At 34.9% G+C, this 24,781-nt stretch overlaps 4 protein-coding genes and 1 pseudogene across 6 annotated transcripts; 2 read left to right on the forward strand and 3 right to left on the reverse strand.

Annotated features, from left to right (window-relative positions):
- Window positions 1-6,683: 6,683 nt before the first annotated feature.
- LOC104701265 (phenylacetaldehyde reductase) lies at window positions 6,684-8,484 on the forward strand. The gene is made up of 5 exons (XM_010416913.3): window positions 6,684-7,121; window positions 7,225-7,394; window positions 7,492-7,671; window positions 7,767-8,116; window positions 8,198-8,484. The coding sequence occupies exons 1-5, from the start codon at window positions 7,004-7,006 to the stop codon at window positions 8,337-8,339; spliced, it is 960 nt and encodes a 319-aa protein (XP_010415215.2). The 5' UTR covers window positions 6,684-7,003; the 3' UTR covers window positions 8,340-8,484.
- Window positions 8,485-10,592: 2,108 nt separating this feature from the next.
- On the reverse strand, window positions 10,593-12,741 carry LOC147941413 (zinc finger CCCH domain-containing protein 14-like). The gene is made up of 3 exons (XM_087456874.1): window positions 12,535-12,741; window positions 11,731-12,436; window positions 10,593-11,635 (listed from the first exon to the last, which is right to left on the reverse strand). The coding sequence occupies exons 2-3, from the start codon at window positions 12,406-12,408 to the stop codon at window positions 11,321-11,323; spliced, it is 993 nt and encodes a 330-aa protein (XP_087313000.1). The 5' UTR covers window positions 12,409-12,436; window positions 12,535-12,741; the 3' UTR covers window positions 10,593-11,320.
- Window positions 12,742-14,663: 1,922 nt separating this feature from the next.
- Window positions 14,664-15,177, forward strand: LOC104701267 (uncharacterized). The gene has a single exon (XM_010416915.3). It carries the CDS (start codon window positions 14,733-14,735, stop codon window positions 15,057-15,059), a length of 327 nt encoding a protein of 108 aa, XP_010415217.1. The 5' UTR covers window positions 14,664-14,732; the 3' UTR covers window positions 15,060-15,177.
- Window positions 15,178-15,198: 21 nt separating this feature from the next.
- On the reverse strand, window positions 15,199-17,267 carry LOC147941414 (putative inactive leucine-rich repeat receptor-like protein kinase At1g66830; annotated as a pseudogene). Its single transcript, XR_015562732.1, has 2 exons — window positions 15,844-17,267; window positions 15,199-15,757 (listed from the first exon to the last, which is right to left on the reverse strand). The product of XR_015562732.1 is annotated as a putative inactive leucine-rich repeat receptor-like protein kinase At1g66830 (transcript).
- A 2,384-nt stretch (window positions 17,268-19,651) lies between these two features.
- Window positions 19,652-22,340, reverse strand: LOC104701269 (protein PLASTID MOVEMENT IMPAIRED 2). Of its 2 annotated transcripts, none has more exons than XM_010416918.2 (3): window positions 22,102-22,340; window positions 21,848-21,979; window positions 19,652-21,627 (listed from the first exon to the last, which is right to left on the reverse strand). In XM_010416918.2, the coding sequence occupies exons 2-3, from the start codon at window positions 21,956-21,958 to the stop codon at window positions 19,825-19,827; spliced, it is 1,914 nt and encodes a 637-aa protein (XP_010415220.2). In that variant the 5' UTR covers window positions 21,959-21,979; window positions 22,102-22,340; the 3' UTR covers window positions 19,652-19,824. The 2 variants fall into 2 exon arrangements, with proteins under 2 accessions (XP_010415220.2, XP_010415219.2); XM_010416917.2 differs by having other exon boundaries at window positions 21,848-21,982; window positions 22,102-22,331.
- Window positions 22,341-24,781: the final 2,441 nt, after the last annotated feature.

Here is a 24,781-nt window from a genome sequence, read left to right on the forward strand (position 1 = left end):
TAGTTTCAAATTTTTGGCCGTCGGTCAAAAAAGGGAAATTGATAGTACTATCCTAATTGAATTCTTGAACATGATTGCTTGAAATTTTTTTAGAAAAAGAGTTTGTAAAAAATTTCGGCCGCTGGAGGGAGGTTTCAGAAACACTAATGTCGTCAAATCTTTTTTGGTATTATTGCAGATTCATCCTTTTATTTTCATCGAAACTCAAATGACATTTATTCAGATTGACATGCTATTTACATGGCAAGGCAAGCTCTTATGGAGATCTTTGTTATTTCTTTGGCCTTGAATGGTAGTAGATTCTAATATAGTTTGTATTTTATGTTTTTGAAACCCCCCCCCCCCCCCCCCCCCCCATGTTTTCTCCAATCAAGATTAATTTAGCCTAAATGGATTCTCTAAAATAGGGAAAATAGTTTTTAGGTTTTTTTTTACAATTCTTAATAGTATCCAAAATCCACATAATTAGAGATTTTAAAAAAAAAACACTTACCACACTTCTTACTTATTTTTCTTTTATTACAAAAACTAAAAACTCAAAAATCAAAAACAAAAAACCATAATCTAAAAACCATTTAAAAATCCACTACCATTCAGTTTCTACATAATAGCACTGATATAATAAGTCGGTTTTCTACTGCTTTACGAATCACAAGAAACAAAATCAAAATTTTGAATTTTTCGAATTAAGTAACGTTAACGACATAATGCTTAGTTACCATAATATTAAAGACTCAACGATGTTCCAGTTCAAGTGTTCAACGAGTCTTTACTATAATGGATTGTGGTGATTTGTGTTTCGAATTTTGGGTTTTTACTTCTGTCATTTATGTCAAAATGTTTCCCTATTTTGGGACAGATTTTTTGGGGTTTCACTCTCATTTGCTTAATTTTTCAAGATTTCAGTCTCGCTGGCTTAAAATTCAAAAGTTTTCAACTCTTCTTGCTTTCGTAATGATTTATGTGGAATTCAATAAAACAGAAAATTGGACAAAGAAAAAAAGAGATTCACGAACATGATTTGATAGAATCTTATGCAAATTACACTGTAGTTTTGGTGGCTTTGAATTAACTGACAAATTGCGAGCCAACCAAATTAGCTTTAGAAGAGTATATGGGATTAAACTACAGATGATCGATCGATATGATTGGGACTTTCTCAATGTGGAATGTGACGCAATGATAACTAAGACTTTCTCGAAGTGGAATGTCTTGAGAAGCCTCCAAACCAACTACTATGATCGATCCTCTATAGGTATATCAATTAAAAAATTTGCTAAATTTATTGGTCATATATATACTTATCCAAGACCACCAAAAGGTTAATCCTAAGTATCCATCGATCAAAACGTTTTATTTGAAATTGATCAAATTGAGATTATTCTCCTTCAAATATCTTTAGTTTTCGTTCAAAATCAACAGTAAAAATGAATATTTGAGAAACAAATGAAAAATTAGTATACCACACCTTTTTAATGTTTAATTCAAAATTATTAAACTTTATGAATGAATATGGAATGTTATGTTTGGGTCGACTTAGCTCAATTATTTTTTTCTTTCTCATTGGTGCGTCGTTGGTGTTAGTGATCAATGGATCGGTGCGTTTAGAAAATTTAGTTTTTTTTTCTCTTATTAATAGTCTATTTATGTTTAGGGTTTTAGTAAGTTTTTATTGATTAATGATATTGTGTTTATGTCGCCTTCTCCGTAATCTGTTTTTGGTAGATCTATGGAAATCACAACAAATAAATTTTTGGATTTTAGAATTAAGCGATCATTTAGTCATTTAGTCTATCCCTAATAAGTTTGTGGTACGCCGGTCCACATAAAATGATAGATCATATGTGTTCGATAATATTTGTATCCACTTTTGGATATAATCTTAGCTAAATGGAAGTTTTGTATTGATTTAGTTAATAAATAAACAAAAAAAAAAAGCATTTCGAATACATTGTCAATTGATTGATGGTCTCATAGGGATATGACAAAACAGAGAATTGGAAAAAAAATTGTTGCCAAAACGAGTTTCGAAGAATAAAAAAATGAGTGATTGGGCTTCATGTCTTTATTCCATTTTGGGTGGGTATCTTTTAAATAAAGATTTGATCATCTTATTCTTCGTCGTCTTCTCATATATCTCGTGTTTCTTTTTTGTTTTTTTTTCTTGGCATTCCAAAGACCCTAGCCGCATAGCTGTAGTTTATACTATACGATCTTTTTTTAAATACCTTTACTCATGAGCAAATTAAAATCGTTTAATTTATGAGAAAATGTTGTAATATATTTTCTTTTGTTTTACCCTTTTTGTATTCAAAACGTTTACAAAATCCAAATAACATATATTATTATATTTCTGAAATTCACTAAAAGTACTAATTGTATGTTTACTCCGCTTTGGTAATAATATATTATGTTTTACAATTTACTGGGGTATATATATATTTTAGTAATTGAGTTTCACATTAAACATTACATGGGAGATGATTGAACTTCCAAAGAGCATACGTTAGTATCAATTTATCATGTACGAGATGAATGGTTGAAAATTATTGAACCGGATAGTCAAAATAAGATTCAACGGACGGTGAAGTGCATTGCGCATGACGAAAGATTAAGGGTGGTGCCAATAAAAAGTGATATCTTCGCCCACAGTCGCGGCGGTTCTAGCTTGGCTGAATGAAGGTGTAGCATTGAGTTGCTTCCAAAGTAGTATATATATATAGGGAGGTTTGCATAATTTGAGGATGAGCTTTGACATTGTGTCAAGTTTCTAGATCTTGGTATTGATATTGTAATGCACAAAAAGAAAAGATATGTTGGTTGGGTTCAAACATGCAATACACGGTAATCGTTTTGGTAAGAATTGTGATTAATTAAGTATAATGCGAGTGTGACCTCACATTTAATATCAAATAAGTATACTGCGAGTGTGACCTCACATTTTTTTTTTTTTTTGTCAATTATGCGCCGTTAAGATAACGGATCAAGATACAAACTTGCCCCTATGGAAAGCCAATCATAACCCGGTGACCTTATATGGGAAAAAGATGGTTCACAGGTGTTTGTTCTACCGAAACAATAGATCCGGACAAAATAAAAGATAAGCTTAAGCTAATACAGAACATAAGACAGAACACAAGACATAAGGACCAAACCCAATAAGATAACACCAACCCGAAATAGATAGGCCACTCAATAAGACAAAAGACACGCCAAAAACTTGCCATCATCTGTGTTGAGGGAGAATGCCACACGAGAAGCAAGAGTCTACGTGTAGTTTTGATGAGTCCTCCTTGCATCGAAAGTGTCTAGACATTGGATCCCTGAAAAGGGAGACCACAAGTAGGACGAGAGATAACTCTCGCGAAACAGCCACACCATGCCAACAAGATCTTGTAAACCGAGAGCGAAGAGTCATAGCACGTGACTTCTATCGCCGTCCCAACGTTACCTCCACCTTCAATGACGAGTGTGACCTCACATTTAACATCAAATATTATATCTTGTTTCTCACATACATATCTCTTTTACACGTATAGTTCTGACTTCTCTTTACACGTTCAAAAGCTCTGACTCTCTCTCTTTTTTTTTAATCCGAAAGAGGTAAAACATTTTTTTTTATTAACAATAAAAGATTTTAATATCCGTATATATACCCAAGGAACTCAGTTGATCAACAATAATATTCCAAACTTGTTGAAACAAAAAGAAGATTATACTATAATATACAATTGAAGCGGAAAAAATATTTCGCTTCGTCTGTGCATCTATAAATAGTGGCTTCAAGAATTCTCATTATCATCATCTCAACAACAACTCTTTTTGGTATTTCTCTACAACCAACATACACATACTGACATACACTTTGTATAGGACAAGATCTTGAGTCATATATTATATAGCTACAATGATCATCAAACTTCTCCGTTTTAACACAACTTCTTGATGTCCGTAAGAGGTTTGTAATGTCCATAAGAGGTTTGTGGCAGGTTCTTTCAATACGCTATATATTTATATATATATATATATTTTTTTTTCAATCGCAAATCAAATATCGATCTCTAATGGTTTGGGAGGCAATGATATATATATAGTGTTGACAGAAGATAGAGAGCACAGATGATGAGATACAATTCGAAGCAGTTTCTTTGCATCTTACTCCTTTGTGCTCTCTAGCCTTCTGTCATCACCCGTTATGTCGTCACCCATCTTCTTTCAAAATATTATACATATATACAAAACTATGTTCAATCTCGTTTCTTCCATGTCTTAATTTCTTCTACTTGTAACTACAAAGAACGCAAATTTAGCTGTAAACATGATTTTGTCAAAAGATATTATATTGCACTTACATGTTGTTATAGATATAATATATTCTTTCCACCAAAAAATTAAGATATAATATATTATTATTATTATCTTCAAATCTCGGTTTGAATTATCATGTATTTTAATTAGGCTTCACCCTCTCTCTCTTTTTTTTTTTGGTTAGAGTCAGCAAACTTCTTTAGTTATTTTTATACCTGAAATCTGAATCATGAATGTCATATAAGAGCACAATATATAGGTTCAAATATTTAAAATGTGGACATTACTTCGATTTTGGAATTGGTAAGGGTAGAATGAAAGTATGTAATAGGTGAGTATCTTGAATATTTATATTTGATATGGTTGGGAAAAAAATGAAACAATTCAATCGTTTCAACTACCTCAAAAAGAGCCCTTAAATGGGGTTCTTCAAACATCAATTTGTTTCATTGTGGGGGTTAAGGTAAAATTGTGTGTTTAAGTCTGTATTTCTTATATCTACTTTTGTTAATTTAACAGTTTATATCTTTTGATGTTTATATAACTTATATATGTTCAATAAAATATTGCTTCACATACAAGAGATCATTCAATTTAAAAATGTCCATATATACCTATGATTTATGGAGAATTTCGCCTCTCGCGGTTAATCTCACATTTCATGGGGCTCTCAATTTGGCAAAGCAATCTCACGTGGCTTCATAGAGAGTATCACTCTCTCAGCAGCACTTCAACCTTCCTGCGGCTCATAGCAACACAAACAGTCATCTATGTGATATGGTGAGAGAGAAATAACCAGATCTCCAACAACTACCGCATCCGAAACCGAAAGCATAAGGGAATATTGTTGATCAGGCCATCAGGGAATCAAAAACACTTGTCTTGCCAGCAATTTAGTCAACGATTAATCCTAAAAGCTGATAGCTAGGTTTAAAGGCTTTGTGTCAAAGAGTACATTGATTTCGAACACAGTCTAATATAGTTGGAACATATACAGTATCGTAGTCATGTTACCACAACAAAATCATCAACGGAGATCAACCAATCCGCAGAAAATTCACGACCGTCCATATGAAAGGCAACAATAATTTGACCCACTCAATACTCAAAATTTGACCCACTACTCAATAAACATGTGGCGGCTGTACACAGAGAGACAAGAGTAACATGGGTTTCGAACTTTGTTAGTAGGCTGAACTCTTTACTAAGCCTGGCCCAACGCTTTACTATGTTATGTTAGTTTCTTTCTTTCTTATTATATTTTCAGAAGAAGAAAGTTTTAGTTATGTGAAGACAAAAAGAAGTAAGTTTCTAATCATTTGCTTCTAGTGCATAGTCACATTTCTTTTATAGACTTTGTTATATTCCGACGACTTTGTTAAATGTTCATGTAAACTCGGTTCCAAATTTAGTATATATCTTTTACGAAATAATATATTTTTCTTCGTTTCAAAACTGAGTGAATGACAATCAGTGATGAGGAGGAGATCGATGATTATCTAACCTCGACGTCAGTGCAGACGTGCAATGGATGATAAATGTAATAAATATGATCTTTACTATGATGATGCATATGTGAACTGTGAAGTTGACGTTGTTACGTCTCTTTGTGTTTGATGCGTATTCACGCTTTAAAATGAGTAAACGATGGTCTATTTTTATGTTGAATATTTCTTCACCCGCAAGACGATTTTCGGATGAAAGCTACAAAGTAAGATTATCTTTACTTGTTACTATGACTGAATATCAATAAAGATAACCTTATATTGTTTGCTTATCTCGTGTCATTCGTAGATTCTTTGAACAATTTGCTTATATCTCCCGAAACCATTTAGATATATAGTAAATAATGTTTCTATTAAGAATTTGTTTTAAAAAAAAATATTTTAGAAAACCTTATAAACATAAATTACTTTGAAATAAGGAAGTGTGATATATCAATAATATACATTATGTTGGGTTTGAATGAAGGTGGTAACACAAATGACAGTAGCACAAATTAATAGGCTACATGTCTTGGTAATAATGTGAAGTGTTTTAGAAGTCATTTTTGGTTTTAATTTACTGACCAAAAAAATAAAACTATTATATATTGTATCCGTTTGATTAAAGAGTGACACACAAATCTAAATCATTATTGATCAAGATACTCGTTGAATGCTAAGTATGTATATATTATTTTGAACTAGTTGAACAAGTTGAAACTTATCTGTCAGATTAGTTGAGTAGAGTAGACAATTAAATTAATTACGAAGAAAAAATAAAATCGCAAAATCTTCTTCCAATCAATTTATTAACACCTCGTGACAAGCATGTTTTTTTTATTAAAAAAAAAATATATATATATATATATATTGACGTGTGTGAGTTGTATTGTTGTTTCAATGAATTTTTATTTGATAAAATAAGCCTCGTATTGCTTGTATTTGCTCGAGAGATTCAAAGACTTCAAATTTCAATAATAGTTTCTCATCACTCCATTATTGAGATTTATCATTAATGCTGAAGAAGTATATAACAATAATACATACAATATACACATTGAAAACTGTACTTATTTTATTTTTTTGTTTAACCACCGTTAGTTTTTTTTTACATATTGTCACACAAGTTAAATCATATAAAGCTGATCAGTATAGTCGTCGCTCAATACCATAACTTGACCCAACCACCAAATATAATAAAAGCGAGAGAGATGAACGGCGAGGGAAAGGTGGTTTGTGTCACCGGAGCTGCCGGATACATAGCTTCTTGGATTGTTAAGCTTCTGCTAATTCGTGGCTACACCGTCAGGGCCACCGTTCGAAACCCATGTATGTGTCTTCTTCATCTCTCCTTTCTTCTCCTTTAGCTTCCTAAGCTAGTTTGGAGTAAGCAATTTAAGACCTGACATATTTATTTATTTTTTTCCTCTAGTGGATACAAAGAAAACAAAGCATCTTCTTCAACTTGAAGGTGCAAGTGAAAGACTAAAACTGTTCAAAGCAGATCTTATGGAAGAATGTTCTTTCGACGAAGCTATAGAAGGATGCGACGGTGTATTCCATACTGCTTCTCCGGTTTTATTCAACGTTACAGATCCTCAGGCACGTTTAATGACTTCAAACTATATATTTTTTCTTTTCAAGAACACAATAGTTTCATTTATTTATATGCTTTGTCGATTTGGAGTCTTTTCTTCAGACTGAGCTGATTGATCCGGCCGTTAATGGTACTTTGAACGTTTTGAAAACGTGTGCAAAAACATCCACTGTGAAGAGGGTCATCTTAACGTCGTCCACAGCTAGTACTGGTTCTCCTGACCCAAACGTCATGGTGGACGAAACCGTCTTCAACGATGCAAGTCTTTGCTACCAGATGAAGGTCCTTAAATCATGTGCTTTTGTGATGACATAATCAGCCAGTTCATGAGAATTCACTCTGTTTCTTACCTTTTTTATTTGTTTTCAACTTTCCAGGAATGGTATGCATATTCGAAAATATTAGCTGAGGAAACTGGATGTCGGTTCGCTAAAGAAAATGGGATTGATTTGGTAGTAATGAATCCAGGAAACGTGATCGGACCAGTTTTGCAGCCAACTCTTAATTACTCTATAAGGGTAATTGTGGATCTGATGAATGGTAAAATCCCTGTTTATAGTTGTTACTACAGGTTCGTAGACGTGAGAGATGTCTCTCTTGCTCATATCAAAGCGTTCGAGGTCCCTTCTGCTAGTGGCAGATACATCATTGTTGATCCAGATGTATCAATGAAAGACATTCATAAGCTTTTACATGAATTGTTTCCTGAATTGTGTCGTGATGATAAGTAAGTTTAAGTTTTATACCTTAATCTTTGTTTATACTCTTATATTGAATCCATAAGCTAATCAACAACACTTTATTGTAGGGATGGAGAGAATGAGCTGAGTGAATTCGCATACAAAGTGTGTGTCGATAAATTGAAAAGTTTGGGAATTGAGTTCACTCCTATGAAAGAAAGTCTCAAGGACACTATTGTTAGCCTTAAGGAGATGTCTCTTCTTATATGATTCATTGACAAGAATCATAGCTTTCTTTTTCTTGTGATTTGATAATTTACTCTTCTGGAGATTAATAAATATGTTGTCCAAGCTTCTACGTAATGAAATATTTATTAAAGTTAAAATAAAGTCATAAGTTTAAGATAAAAATAAATTTCCTGATTTTTTAAAAATTGTAAATGAATTTACATATCTCTGTCTGTGTGTGTGTTATAAAATAAATGAGAAGTCATTTTCGAAATGAGAAGTCATTTTCGAATCACTAATGTACAAAACATTAATATACCTGTTCCAACTTGTTAAGATCAACCGAGAAACTTATGTCTAGCTATGGCAGACTCTAAACAGAGGCCTCACCTTAAAATGTCATCCGACACAAGTACTGCATTCTCAAAGTGATTTCATCAGGTAACATCAAAAAAAAGTAAGCTAACTGAGAGAGGACAAGACGCAGTGAATTCAAAGAGGTACCATGTAAATATGAAAATCACTTGTCAGGGCTAGTCCAACCGCCAAACAAGCCCACAAAGACCCCTTGTAAGACTCACTACAAAAACTAGCTTATGAGTGAGGTTGCCTCTACGGCATCTATTTATTCCCCTCGTATCTGATTCGGGATTTTATCACATCGACAAAACAAAACGATAAGAGAACCAATAGAGGTTGCACTCAGGCATGACATGCTACTTTGAAGACAGCACTACGTTAAGCAATGATTATCATTTCGAGGAGGCACTCATGAGCATGACATTTCCAGTAACCTCATGCTGAGTTCAAAACAAAGGTATAACTCATGAAAGTCACAAATTTCAGACAAGAAAATAATAACTAAAAGTGTATGCAATAAAGTGAAATCGATGATTCAACTCTGCATAAAGGAGCGTGCAGTGGCAACATTTAGTAAGATCTTCAAAATGTAATAATGTAGGATTAACCATCCCACAAACGACTAAGCGACGATTTATCATTATTGTAGCTCCAAACTTCTAAAAATGATAAGATCCTAGGTACAGTCCAAATAAACATGGTAAGTTCAGAAGACCAGAGTCTAGAAAAGGGCACAACGCCAATGCATATAAGTAATACATGCTGCATAAAGCTACTCATTTAGGCTAAATACAGTTGTTTAAATCATTCACTAGAGCTAGTCCAACCTACGACGCAGAATGAACACAGGATTCTTACTTTCTTTGTATTTACCGTTTGTTCGAACCTACAAAGGGAGTCAATGCTAAACCAAAGACTGTTTTAACCTGAGACAGCGGTAAAACGTGATTATTCTCTAAGACAATACTCATATTTTTTTTTTAAAAAAGCCAGGTTGAATGTATTTGACCTTCAGTAACCTAGATTTTAATCAAACTAGCATACTGATATCAAAAACGGTCTAATATAGTAAAATGTAATATACCTAGTCCTGGTAAAGTACCAGTTAGTACCACTAGCCACCAAATTCAACCAAAAGACAAAGCATACTCCATATGAAAGGAAAATGTAACAAACTTGATCATCTAACTCTCGAAGATTCACAATGTATCTTCCAGCTAGTAAGTATCCCAATGAAATTCTACAAACTTCATCCACCTTGTCAGTTAAAACCAATTTAGCAAAAGAAGTAGTTTTAGATCCACTAACACAGAGACATCATATGACTTAGACCAAGTTTTTCAACGTATGGCAGGAACTAACTAGTGACAACTTCTAATCACAAAATCGTCAAGAAATAGATTTCTGCATAGAAATTGCTATTTCTTGCCGAACCTAAACAGAACAACTTGATACATAATATATCATCCAGATACAGTCACTGCATTCTTCTCCAATGATAATATTAGCAAAACACATAGTTCTAGATAAACTAACCCATTCTATGAATTAGACTATGTTTGTCAGCATAATGCAGGAACTCGAGTGGCGGTTTCCAGAGATTACTCTTCCCAAAACAAATCAAACAGAACATAAGAACATTGAATGAGTAAACTAACACATTCTATGAGTGGCGGTTTCCAGAGACTACTCTTTGGACATAAATACACAAACCAAGATTACCAAGAAACAACCTCATATCTTCACAACAAACCAAGATTACCAAGAAACAACCTCATATCTTCACAACAAACCAAGTCAATCGTTTCCCATGAATGTATTTCCATGTTTAGAAAGAACATAACTATACCAACACATTAGTGTATGATCTGTAATTTTGCACTGCGGTATGTAAACTCCCAAACCAAATCAAACAGAAGATAGAAACACTGAATAAGTAAGTTGCAGAGTTATGCACAAAGTTAAAAAAAACTTTCATCAATACAAATTCAATATCGTTGTTGAATCTAAAATCCTTTTCCAGGTCCCTTCTCCTTCTTAATCCGAGAGAAATACAAACAACATATCCAAAAGAATCAACATCCCAAAGTCGAAAAGAGAGAATCACACATTTCTTCAATTCTTGATACGATTCTTCATAAGGAAGTAAGTGAAGAAGAGGATGACGTGGACAGAGATAAAGAAGAGAGCAAATACTTGGAACGAGAAAGAGGCTTGGCGGTTAAGGAATCAACTTAAAAGAGTCGTGAAGCTCTTCTTCTTCATTATGCTTATTGTTGAAGATTGTGAATGAAGCGATGAGCTTCTAACCAAGCGATGTGCTTGTAGAGAGATCAATGTTGATCTCTGTAATCGTTGCTTAGATCTATGTTGATCTGAGTATATGATTCTTATCTTCTTTTTGTAAGTGTGAGCGTGTGTAATCAAAGCTATAGATATCTCAAAACTTAACAATTCTCCTTTCCCTTTCATATCCATACCCTAATTATAATTTCCCTATAACATCTTTATCTTCTTTATTCCTATGCAAATATGTTTCTTCCCTCATTCAATTACCCAGAAAAAGTTACCATATTTATATCAAATCTGTACACAACCAACCCCACTAATTATTACCCTTTTTTTGGGTGAGACCTTCTTCTTCTTCTCCCTTCCTCAATAGATCAGCGAGTGAGCATCATCATCATCCTCTCTTGATCAGTAAGAGAGTGACGGAAATGGCAACGGTGACCGTACGGACACGCAGCTCCCGTAACAATCATCCTACAGACCTCAGTTTTGTAGCGCGGATGCCTAATCACAGGACGGAGCTCGTCGATTCCGTGAGCGAATTGGCAGTTATCGCCGTAAGGACAAGCTCCAGTCTCTTGCCATTTGTTACAAAGCTCCGTCTTCGTCATCCCTTGACGATACACCTCAAGCTCTAAAGCTTCTCTCTCTTTTGTTTCTACACACACCTTTTGAGATGAGAGTGAGACCTACACAGAGAGATATATTTATGACGTCATTATTATTTAAAAAAATAAAATCGGAAAATAATAATTTAATAAATAAAGTGAGAAATTAAAATTACCGAGTCGGTGTTGCTGAGTTGACTCGTTTGACGATCCGAAGCTCCAAATCCATGGCTTCGTCCTTGGTTGATCTTGAGATAACCTGGAGATCTGACGGAGATGCTCTTAGGCAACGAGTTTCTCTTCGCGGAACGAGAATGATGCTTATGAATCGGAGCGAAATCGGAGATCTGGTGACGGAACTGACGGTTATGATTATGAATCGGCGGCGGCGAAGATACGGAGGAGGAGGAGGAAGAGGAAGAAGTAGAGAGATGAGTAAGTTTGAGCAGATCTGAGTTTTCAAAACGGAGAGCATCGTTTTCGCGACGGAGAGAGTCGAGTTCCGTCAACAGAGACTGAAGACGGTTGATACAAAGCTCGTAATGCTCGTTGAGTTCATCGTACTCGAGGATGAGTCGCGCTTGACGCAGACGATGCTCTGTAGTTGTATCGTCGCGAGCAGGTGGAGAAGACGACGACGGCGGAGATGGAGAGAGCGATAACGAGGTCGGAAACTGAGAATCCGGCGAGAAGATCGAGTTGTATAAGGAAGCGAAGCTTGCGGCGAACTCTTCTTGATGTTTGTTGCTGAAGCTTTTCTCAGAGATCGGTGATAACGGAGGCGGCGGCGAGTTTGAGTTTAGCGCCGTTACACATGCTAGATCTGTTAGAGTAGTCGCCGCGAGTTTCTCCATTTTTTTTTAGCAAATCTTCGAAAGCTTCCTGAAGAAGATAACACAAACAATGTGTGAATTCACAAAATTGAATCCTATTAAATCTAAAAATCAAACTTGGAGGAGCGAGAGAGAAAGAGAGAGTACCTGAACGAGAAAGAGCGGTGAAGTAAGAGATGTGAACAATGCTCTCTGTATATAAACTGTGAAAACAGAGAAGGACGAGAGAGAGGTGAGGAAGAAGGAAGAGATAAAGATCGTATACGGAAGAGACTATGGGAAGATTGTTACATTACATATATTAGACCGTACGATGAGATGATCTAAGGATGTGATTGTGTTTAATTGGTTGGTGAATTGCTTCCTGATGGTTAAGGTAAAGTACAGAGGAGTATTCTACCTCTACCCACTTCACTTTTTTCGCGCCAACTTCAGAACCGTTAGAGATGTCTAACAGAATAATAGATATTTATATTTTTTTGTTTTTAGATAACTTCAACAACAAAACTATGTGTTTTAGTTCTTTACCAAAAAAGACTAGTGTTTTAGTTTACAGTAACACACTTTATACATCTTGTGAGAAAATAGTAATTATATTTTTATTTAACTAGATATAAAATTTGAATTTAGTTAATATAACATGGATGAATTATGGATTTTAAAGGAAGTTTAGAGCTCTTTCTCCCATTCAATTTGCTTGAAAGGAGACTTTTTTAAGTTCATGGATGTACATGATTGGAATGTTATAGTAAATCGAAGGACAAAATATCGATAGACGAAGTTCCGATTTACGTTCAAACTATCAGGAAACTAGTTAAAAACATTATTAGTATATTCAATGAGCAACTATAAAAATTTGGATGGAAACAAAGTGTTTGTTAGGAGGGGAAGTTTTGCTTGTAATTTGGAGAATAAGGAAGTATGTATTGATATGTTTGAAGAAAAAAATTCCATTTATTAAGTTTGGTTGGACCAATCATGAATAAGAGAATAGTTAATTAATTGATGATCAAATGTTAGATTTTTTTTTAGTTTGTATATTGTTTGTATAGTTTCACGTTGTTAACGACCGTAGTAGTAAAGGTAAGGGAGTTTGCTTCAAGAGCACAACTTAAACTAACTAACTATGGTCCCTCGTCCGATGTGTATATACTTCAATCAAAATCTTTCGTTGTAGCTAACTAACTAGAAAATGTTTCCTTCCTTCTAACCCAACAACCCTATCGAATTTACAGTTTTAACCTTTTCTTCAACATTTTACTTTAGAATAAAGCTAATCCAAATGTAAGTTTATAATCATAATTAATTCTTATATAGCATTTTTTTTTTAACATCTTACTTTAGTACTTTATTAAAATTGAAACATATATTACATAGTTATTCTAGGACATACATGTCTAACAAAGAGATGATTAAAAGTTAAGAAGATGAAAACACAATCGAACAAGTGAATTAAACGCTTTTCTTTATAAGCTTTACACGCTAATAGATTATCAAATTTATTATATTTATTATTCGTCTTCTTCCTTACATGATTATATTGTTTGGCTATCATTCTTTTGACGAAACTTCAATAAACTTTGTAACAATCAATGGTTACGATCTATCTGTTACATTGCTTCCCAACAATACATCTCTAGAAACGGGAGATGACATCTTTATTTGTTAATGAATACCATCTTCTGAATCTCATTCCATGCTGACATCTCCAAATGTTATTTTTGGAGTTTAAAGATGATGTGTTAAACTTGAAAACTTATTTTTGTGCTATTTGTGAGAATTAACTTTATTTTTCTTTGTATTTTTTTTGTTTTTAGTTTTTACGATCCATTATTTTTTATGGTTTAGTTTTGTAAACCGACAAAAACTCATCAACCCGTTTTAGCCAAACTTATTTCATAAACTCATTAAACCCCACATTTCCAATTTAATGAGTTCATATGGATATGGTTACATTAAGTTTACCCATGAATCTGAACTCATTTTAGCACCCCTAAACATAGCTACCAAAATGCCTCCATGGGTCCATAATCCAGCTCCAGCTTGATCGTGACTTCATGAACTCTATACATCTTTTACTTATTTAATGAATTGAACAATACATTTTCTTAAAATACACGAGAATTGAGATTGTAAATGGGTGTGACGACAAAAGGAAAAAAAAAAAAAGTTTAATGGGTTTCGGCCCAATACATATGTAAATAAGCCCAATAAATACGGAAACGCAATGCATCATACACTTTGTCAATTTTTTGTTTTCTTTCTCAAATCTTATCTGATTTTCTCATCACTCCATAAATTCACAAAATTCAGTGATTGTCATTTGCCCAATCACAACAAAACCAATGACATCAAATAAACTCTGGAGCCGTAAACCAGAGGTCAAAACCGGGAAATCCGAGTTTCCGGTTACCAGATTCCTCCGTGGACAAATCGAGAGCATCAAGAACACAACCACTGGTCCAGGAATCGGTGGCGGTATTGGCTGCGGCGCTGGAATCGGCTTTGGTCTCACCGGTGGGCTCGGGATTGGCGCCAATGAAGGTCTTAACCATTCTAATGTGGTTCTTGGATTCGGTTTAGGTTGCGGTATCGGGTTCGGGTTTGGGTATGGGTTTGGTGTTGGCGGCGGGTACAGTTTCGATGACATTAAAGATAGGTTTGACCTATGAGTACAAGCTCCGGTTCTTAATCCCGGGTCGGGTTCGGGTTTATTACAAACATTTATGTTAATTTTGTATTAACATTTTTGTTGATTGTCTATTTCTAATCAGATTACTCTTGTCTTCATTTTGTTTTATAAGTTCAATATTTGCTTGAATTATATAATTATTGAAGCATAAACATAAAAATAGTTACGATTATTACACAAATTTATTAATAATTCATTATTAACAACAACAAAAAAAAGATTATACATAAAATTTGTCAAATTATTCATTTTCTTATAGCACACTGTAATATCAAAAATATAAAGTAAAAACATAAAAAAATCAAATCGATCATAAATAAATTATTTAAACTGAAGAAACAAACTTTTCGAAGCTGTCGTAGATATTTCTCATGAGTGGTCTTTTGTCTGGGTTCTTGTGTACACAAGCTAAACCGATCTTGATCACTTGAACCATACTATCTTCCAAATCTCTATCCCCAGCCAAAACCGAATCAAGAACATACCAAACCGGATCAAGAACATACCAAATCGGTTCAAGATTTGGTCCAAGAAGTATGTTGCTTGAGGTTATGTGTCCATGGACGTATCTTTTGGGACTGAACTCGTGAATGTACATCAATCCTTTGGCGATTCTTCTCAATATACTTAACCGGACCGGCCAAGTTAATTGCTTGCAGGACACGCTACCAGCTCTACCTGTCATAAACTTGTATAAATCAGACTCGAATCTAAAGTATATACATATGGACCATGGATTTATGCGATTTCGACACTAAACGTACCTTGAATTGCAGAACCAAGATCACCATTTGGTATGTAATCATAGATCTAGAGCTTCTCTTCTGGAGACCAGCAACAAGCCTTGAGATTCAAGACATTAGGGTTCTTGAGTTTCGCTATTGCTTCGACATCAGCTAGAAACTCTTTGAGCCTTAACCAACCTTTATCTTCCAATCGTCTAACAGCTAACATTAACCCGTTATCAAGAACAACCTTGTAAACTAGCCCGATCCTGCTCTTCCCTAGAAGAAAAGCCGAAGCTTTCAGTAGCTGGTCGAGGTCAAATTCGATCTCCGGGTCCATTGGTATGAAAACCTGTTGATGAGTTTTCTTCTCATCAAGCGCTTCAGATTCTAATTCTGTCTTGAAACAAAAAAACTCCGGTTTTGTCTTCTTCAGTTTCTCTTCGGAATCATCTTTGATTGCACAAGCTGATGCTTTTCGAAGACAGTAGATAAATAATGAAGCAAAAAAAATGATTACGGCGAGTGTGCCTCCAGTGGCTGTAACGATGATGCAGAGTCTAGAGTGATGGTTGGCTCTTCTTGTATATAGCTGAGAAGGAACTATCCCTGTGTTTCTTGTGATGCAAGAAACCTTTAAGGGTAATCCACTGAGGAAAGGGTTCCCTTGAAAAGCATTTGGACCGGCATTCAACAGTACGTTGGATTTAGGAATCGGACCGCTGAGGTTATTGTAAGAGAGATCGACATATAGAAGCTCCGGTAGATCTCCAAGACTTGTTGGAATCATACCTGAGAAGAAGTTATGAGAAAGATCAAGAGTACCTTTCAGATTCTTCAGACTTCCAAAATCTTTGGGGATTGTTCCAGTTAAACGATTGAAAGAAAGATTCAGGGAGATGAACCAAATTAGAACTGAATCCGGTTGGAAGATCTCCAGTGAAACTGTTCGTGCTAAGAACTAGTGTCTTTAGCCTCTTGCATTGAATAAGCGACAAAGGGATCGAACCATTGAAAGATTTCTCAGAAAGATCCAAAGTCATGAGACTCTTGAAGATCCCTACCTCTTCAGGAACTGACCCGGAAAAAGAATTGCCAGAAAGAACCAAGCTTTGAAGCCCTTTAGGTGCACAGAGTTCAACAGGTAAGTTCCCTTGAAACTCATTGTCTTTAAGGTTAATGTGACGAAGCGACAAGAGACTACCAATGGAAGGAGGAAGAGAACCCGAAAGACGTTTATTAGGAAGACGAATCGACACAACTCTCAAATCATCATTACATGTAATACCTTGCCAAGAACAAGGGTTTGGATCTGACGAGTTCCAATTGGTAAAAACAGAGCTATTCTGGTTTTGTAGGAATTGTTTAAAAGAGAGAAGAGCAAGACCTTGATCGTTTAGAGAAGTAGATATGCCAATGAAATGAGTTAGAATGAAACAGAGAATGAGAAATGATTGAGCCATTTCAGAAGAGAAATCAATTCTGAATTGAGTATATAAAGCTTGGCTATTAAATATCTCTCTCAAGAAGTAGCATGTTTTAATCAATAGTGTTGCTATAGCTTGGACTGGCCTAGGTTTTTTAAGTCAACAGTTATAACTTCTTTTTAATCCTAAATTTTTGAAGATATTTGTTTTGTTTTTTTTTTGGTAGAAAGTTGCATCTAAATTCTATGCATCAAACAAATTGTAATTAATAAATGTTTGAAATTTTGTATGTGTATATATATTTCATTTTATATGTCAATGGAATTAGCGATGATTGAGGCGATCATTGGAACAGTAGGGGGCACGTAATGTAATGAGGAACAGCTTTGCTAGTTTCTAGTTGTTTAGTGGTGGGGAAATGTATTGACAATTTTTACTTGTTGATCCTAAAAGTCAAATCTCCAACTAGAATAAGTTATTTTACCGGTCAATTTAAGTTTCGGTTCGACTTGATTTGTTCTCTCTAGTTTACTTCTAGAATTGTTTGTTTCTCTTTTCATTTTGGGTCTTAATTAAGAGACAAATCTCAACTAGTTTGGGGAATAAGAGTTAACAACATGTGTCGGAAAAAACATGAAAAACACAAATACACTACTTAAAAGTCAACTTCACGAGTCATGGCCAAACATTTTGAGTACTACATAATTTGGTCTTACTTTAACATTAATTTAGTTTCACAATTTTGAAAAGAAGATTTAATACAGCAAACTAAAATGATTCATTCTAATTGAATTAGGTTTTAGTTTTATTTACTTTTTTTTTCTTATTGTTATACGAAAATGTTATACCAAATTTGTGGTCGGCTTGGCTAGTGGCGAAAATGTTTGGTCCTTCTATAATATGGAAGCTGAACTTTGCCCATTTGAGAGAGATGATTACGCGAATTCTGTCATCCCTCTCTCCTCTAACCTAATTTTCTCTCTCGCCTCTCTCCTCTAAAAACTCAAAAGCCGCCGTCTTTGGTCTATGGCCAACATCCGGTGGCTTTATAGCCCCGGGGTTGTGCTTTCTTTATAGTTTTCTTCCTTCTGTTGTAGTGTTCCTGTCGGTTGTGTAGTCCTCGAGCGGTTTTTGACCTCTCCCGACGAGATTGGAAGTGGAACTACTCTGGATTCCAGTTGTAGATCTGTTGATGATCTTGAAGATGTTGCTGTCTTGTTCGATCGACTTGTGTATTGACTTTGTATTGCCAGCGATTCGTCCTCGTTTTGCCGTGTTCTCAAGAGTCTCGCTCTACCTTTGAAGTAACAGATCTGGTCCATCGTGTTAGTCGGTGGTGTTCGTCGGAGTTGTCTCTTCAGAGGGGGTGGTGCGGTCGATTCTTTTGTCCGGTAATCGAGCTCAATCTCATCAATTTAAGCTAGTTTGGTATATCCCCGGCTTGTTTGATGTTGGCCTTAGTTGTTGTTTTTCTGCTTATTCTACTGGTTTGTTAGGCCATCTAGTCTAGCTTTCGATCCCGAGGGAGTTACGGTCGGGTCTCTTGTTTGGTTTAGGATAGCTTTCGTTTACCTTCTTATTGGTCCATTGAATCTTTAAACCAATTTTCCTTTCACTGCCATTAGTCTAGAAAATAAATAGGTTTGTTTCGTGGTCTGTTCCATATCAGTTCTTGTAAGGCTAAACTCTTGTGGCAAGTGTCCATTTGTGGGGAGGCATAGTTCTAGATGTAGATTCTCGGTTCAAGATTAGGTGGTTAGGAATTAGATTCGAGTTCTTTGCTTATTTTGTTCGAAGTATTCGTTTTTATATGGGTTAAATCTTCGCGGTGATATCTATCCTTGGATCTCTTCCATTGCGATTGCAGGTCCTTTCGACATCGACTCTTGAGTACTTAGTCCCGCGATTAATGTTCTCTTCCGACTTCTCCAATGATTTTGAGAACTTTTCTTTTGGATTTAGTTTGTATATTTTGTTCCCGTGTATCGGGTTTAAGCTTCCGGGGATATCTTTGTTTTCCGCAGGTTTTAGGATTTCAAAAACGCATCTCATCCTGTATTTCATCTTGGTATAATATAATGGAAATGTTCCAGTGAAAAAAAAAAAGAGAGATGATTACGCCCAAAAACGTATTACCCATTGGATAAAAATTTACCCAGGTCAAAAAAATATTTAAAAGCTAGTTAAATAGAAAGAAGAGACAATTGGCGTAATGAGGGGGAGTCGAACCGAGGTTGGGGGGGGGGGGGGGTCAACATATTAAAGGAAAACCAATTATGCTACTGAAAATTAACAATTTTACATGCAAAACTATACTATTTCAACATTTTACCCGTCAGTTGACCCACCTAAGCTCTACGTGGGTCCGTCACTAATCCAACTTACTAAAACATTTTTGGTTCTAGTTTAAACTATTCAAATTACTAAAACAAATGATATTACTTATCTTTATTCATATACAACTCAAGTGTACATAAATACAATAAAATTCAAAACAATAAACCGGTTATAAGCTATACATTACAATTACAAACAATGTGAAACTTAAAATGCAAGCAAAACAAAACTAAGTTACGGCAACAAGATAAACTTCTCATTGTTGTTCTAAAGAGGAGTTACGCCTTTTCCTGCTAAAAAATTTAACCAAGTTTGGAACTTTCTTCTTCTTCTTGATTACAAAGAACGTTGGAGTCCCTCTGTTCCCTGATGAGTATCTTCTCGACTTCCCTCCTTGAACCGGTGTGAACTTCCCACTAAGCCTTGCCGATTTTCTTATTGGTCTAGGAGAGTTGATCAAGCCTTTGTCTCCTGAGTTCTCTTCGTAACTTTGAAGCGATTTTCTTATAGGTTTAGAAGGCCTGATCACGCCATAGTCTTCTGAGTTCTGTTTGAACTTTTGAATCTCATCTTGGACCATTCTCTTTATCGATAGCGACCTCTGCATCCTGAACGATGCCCTTTCTTCTTCCACCATTGTTTTCCCACTCACTCTCTTTAAAGATTCCGTCTTTAACAAAATCGCTTTAGTGCTAGCCTTGAGTGCTTCAACCCATGCCATTGCAGCTTCCACTTTCTTCTCTGCAGTTTCTTTCGCGTGACAAGCTTGTCCACTCAAATACTCGTACTCGAATCTTGGGATTGTGATGGTTGAACTTCTCTGAGATTCCATTTCCCGAGTTTCCATTGTCTTCTCTGCCATAGACTCAAGCTTCTCGAGAGCTAAAGCCTCTGCGTGCTTGGCTTTCTTAAGCTCATCTAACTTGAAAAGCAACTCTTTCTCCTTCTCACCAATTCCTATTTCAGTTTTATGTACTTCACTCTTTATGACCGTTGCTTCTTCTTTAAGCTCAAGCTCCTCTTTCTTTGTAGCTTCTCTATCATTCTTTAGCTTCTCAAATGAAGTAGTTAAATTGTCAGCAAGAGAGCTGATTCTTTCTTCCGCTGCAAATACTGCTTCTAACTGATCTTTCGCAATAAGCAGCTTCGAATTGAGTCTCTCAATCATTATATCATCCTTTTGTATCATCTTCTCAAACCGTGTTGTTTCTTGTTTGGCTTGATCAAGTTCTTGCCTCAAGGTATCCATTGTATTGACCAAACAAAAGAGCTCCGCGTTAATCGAAGCGAGTTCTTCCTTCTTTGCTTCTGTTGCTTCTGTAATCTCTTTCAAAACCGACAAAACATCTTTCCCTCTTCCAAAACCACGGGTTTTCGATCTCGACATACTATCATTCCTCTGAACCTTCCTCTCCATCTCCTTAACAAGCTTCAACTGCATCTCTAACATCTCAATATCTGATAAAGTCTCAGACAACTCATTCTCAATGTTCTTTGATCTCTCAATCTCCCTCATCATTTCCCTTATTCTCTTCTTCCGTTTATCTAATGACTCAGACACTTCCTTTTGTTCTCTCTCTCTCTGCTCCTCAACCTCTTTACACTCCTTCAATGCCTCTATCTTCGCCAACTCAACCAAAACATGCTCTTCGTTAGCAACATCAACCTCTAACTTAAGACTCTCTAACAACTTCAAATTCTCCTCCATTTTAAAACTTAACTCCATTACTTCTTTCTCTGCCACAGCTTTCTCTCTCGAAACATACGCTATATCAAGCTTCAACTTACTCAGTTCTTGCTTCACATCCTCTAATTCTCTCATAATCCCAGCATTCCCAGCTATCCTTGACTCCTTCATCACAGCTTCAGTATCGAAAAATCGAGACTTTAACCTTTGATTCGACTCCTCTATCCGTAAAGTAAGCTCCTTTACTATCTCCTTCGCCTTGAACAGCTCCGCTTCTGCTTTCGCCTTTGCAAACTCAGAAACTCTTCTACTCTCTCTATACATTCCAAGTTCTCTCCCTGACTTATGCAAATCCTCCGCAACTGAAGATGACTGTTCACCAAAATCAAAAATTCATAAACAAGAACCACGAATCATCAAAAGTCATAACCAACTTGTAATACTAAACTTGCATCATTTGCTTTAAAAATCAAAACTTCAGCAAACTAAATGCATCAATTTGCTTTAAAAAATCAAAACTTTCACAAACTAAACGCATTATTTGCACAAATATGAAAGACATAACTCAAAAGGTTTGATCTTTGGGATTCACCTTAATGACGGGTAAATCAAGCTGAGGAGAGACGTTTCGAGTAGCTCTTTGTCCGTACTTATTAATGGCGGCTTTCACTGATACAGTTCCACCTAAATTCTTGTCAGCCATTGATTTGTTCCTCCAAGGTTTCTACTGAAACATAGAAACAATTTAGTCTTTTTTTTTGGGGAACTAAAAATTACAGACACAAACAGAGTGACCCATTAGTAAAGGAGAACATTTTTTTTCTTTTCTTTTTTAGTAAAACTTACTGGTGAGTAAGATGTTGGAGGAAGAGAATGGTTGATAATGTTGTGTGTTGCATAGAATACACAGAAGAGAAGGAGATGATGATGATGATGATTGGCTCACATCGAGCTTGAATTTTCCTTATCATTTTTTTTTGGTTTTCTCTGGAAAGGTTAGAGAGAATTTATGAAATTTTGTTTCTTCTGTACTTAGTCTGAGGCTAAGGATACCACAAGTTGCACAAATATATGTCATGTGCCCCTATGTGAATAATAATCAAATAAATTTCTTTTTTTCAATTTTTTTTATGTGTTCACTGTTCACAACACAGTTGTTCTTTTATTTATTTATTTTTTATTTTTTATCACACAAACTTGTTTTCATTTATCCAATGAAACAAGGTTCACATACATACATGGTACAAGGATAAAAAGGCTTAAAGCAAAGACCAAAGCTATGAAGCATATTGGTGCAAGTGATAACATGGTTGGTCGAAGAGTCATCCACGAGCAAAGCGGTAGATGAACCAATGGTCACGGCAATAAACTAAGTGACGTTGAAGAGGGTTCCAAAGCCGAGGTTCTCGCCGACACAAGAAGGGGGAGCTGGGTTTGCTCAACGGCAAGGAGGATTAAGGTAGTGTTGTCAATTGACGGGTTTGGGGATAATAAGTTGAGGAAGAAACGGTAACGCCGCTCCACAGGGAAAAGGTCAAAAAGCCGTTCTTCCGCAACCTGTTGATATCATGAATATCATCCTTATACTTGATGGATAGAACTTGCTTGGGTTCGATATTCAGAGGAAACATGGGGACAAGATTAAGATTGAAGAGTTTTCGGTAATCCCCGCTCCATAGAGAGGGGATCATAATGCTGATTGTCTTCCATCCATTAACATATCTAGAACTAGATATACCATACCAAGTAGCCTAATGCTTAGATGATTAAATGAAACACTAGAGGATTGTCCATCGACCAAAATTCGAGAGTGACTATTGCAAATCCATCTCAATGATACCGATATAGGACTAATTTGAGGAGATGAATACAAGTGTAAAAACATTTCATGATAATATTCAAAAATACTATACTTTCAAGTTTTGTTGTCACAAATATCACATGTTCTAAAGATACCATCAATAGTTTTAGTTTTTCAAAAATACCACAAGTACAATTAAACACTAAACCCATTAACTTAATGTTCCTACCCCTAAAATCTTTACTGTAAACTTAAAATAGTTAATCTGCGTTTTAAACGAATAAGTTCTAAATATTTGAAAATTAAGTATTGTATTTGTAGTATTTTTGGAAAATCAAAACTTTATGTGGCTTTTGTGAAACATATAGTATTTTTGGCAAAAAAAAAAATGTATGATATTTTGAAGAATTTTTCTTTCATTAATGGAGATATTTTTTAATTAAATATCGATGTGGTCATAATTAAAGTTGATTTTGATTCGGTTTTGGTTCATATAATACATATGTTAGAGAGAAAAAAATATTACTATAAAAGAAGAAATTAATACATTGTGTAATTTTGTGTGGATCGAAAGAGGAATACATACCTAGCTAGGCTAGGCACATGTTTATGTGTTGATCTTTCTTTCTTTCTCCTTTCTTTTCTTTTTTGCGTAAACTAAAAAAAATTTGTAACGATCTGGTTCAACTTTAGTTGTGTTGTTTACACATTTAGTAATAGTTTACACACTTATTAATGTTTGAAAGAATAACGGATAATTCTTAAAAATAACCCTCCATATTGACTATTTTTAAAACTACTTTTTATGTATAAAATAACCAAATTATCTTTTTTTGAGTGACAACAAGAATGTAAAATCACCAAAATCGAAAAAATTTCTCATCAAAAAATGAAAAATTTTCCCTCCAAAAATTATTTGCTTTCCGCCAACATAAAAAAAATTTCCGCCAAAATTACGAAAATTGATTTTTTCCACCAAATTTTTTGAAATTTATACCTTATAAAAACCTTGTAAACGCTTTTAAAAATCTTATATAAAAGCTTTTACAAGGTTTTTATAAGGTTTTCAAAAAGTTTTTAATTTTTTTTAATAAGTTTTTTATAAGGCATTTACAAAGTTTTTATAAAGTTTTTTATAAGACTTTTATAAAGTTTTTATAACTTTATAAATGTCTTATAAATATTTTTAAATCGTTTAAAACGTTATAAAAACTTTCTAAAATCCTTGTTAATTTTTTTTTGCGGGAAAATTTTTGGCGAAATTTTTACAAGCCCATATGTAGCTGTATTAGTGATCGATTATCGAATTTCAGCCTCAGGTTACTTTCATACTGCTCAATGGTTTAATGAGTCAAGACTCAACTCAAGACACTAAGAGCAAGGCCAGTGGTAGTTCTTAGTGGGTTGCTATTAGAGTTACTGGATCAAAAATAATTCAAAAACAAAAAGAAAAGCCCAAAAACATGAGAATCGATACTCAAGTGAGCATCCAAAGAACGGTTGAAGTAACCCTATGTGGCCTCTTATGATTGGATGTATCTCAAAATATAAAAGACCAAAAAAAACAATTTCTCATTTTCTTCCTTTTCTTTTGCCGACTCTTTCTCTCTCTCTTTCTCCTCTCGACGACGGAGAAACGATTCAATCCTTCCTCAGTTTCGATCGATTCAATCGACAAAACAGTTTTTCCGGGCTAAAGAGGTGAGTGTTTGCCCTGATAACGAT

The sequence above is a fragment of the Camelina sativa genome, chromosome 7 (assembly GCF_030686135.1).
Source record: "Camelina sativa cultivar CO46 ecotype springtype chromosome 7, ASM3068613v1".
Taxonomy (NCBI): domain Eukaryota; kingdom Viridiplantae; phylum Streptophyta; class Magnoliopsida; order Brassicales; family Brassicaceae; genus Camelina; species Camelina sativa.

Coding starts and splice junctions, on each gene's coding strand:
- LOC104701265 (XM_010416913.3), top strand. CDS start 7,004: ATGAACGGCGAGGGAAAGGTGGTTTGTGTCACCGGAGCTGCCGGATAC. Junction 7,672..7,766: donor GTCTTTGCTACCAGATGAAG/GTCCTTAAATCA, acceptor TCAACTTTCCAG/GAATGGTATGCATATTCGAA. Junction 8,117..8,197: donor GAATTGTGTCGTGATGATAA/GTAAGTTTAAGT, acceptor ACTTTATTGTAG/GGATGGAGAGAATGAGCTGA.
- LOC147941413 (XM_087456874.1), bottom strand. CDS start 12,408: ATGGAGAAACTCGCGGCGACTACTCTAACAGATCTAGCATGTGTAACG. Junction 11,636..11,730: donor AACTCAGCAACACCGACTCG/GTAATTTTAATT, acceptor CTCTCTGTGTAG/GTCTCACTCTCATCTCAAAA.
- LOC104701267 (XM_010416915.3), top strand. CDS start 14,733: ATGACATCAAATAAACTCTGGAGCCGTAAACCAGAGGTCAAAACCGGG.
- LOC104701269 (XM_010416918.2), bottom strand. CDS start 21,958: ATGGCTGACAAGAATTTAGGTGGAACTGTATCAGTGAAAGCCGCCATT. Junction 21,628..21,847: donor TTGATTTACCCGTCATTAAG/GTGAATCCCAAA, acceptor TTTGGTGAACAG/TCATCTTCAGTTGCGGAGGA.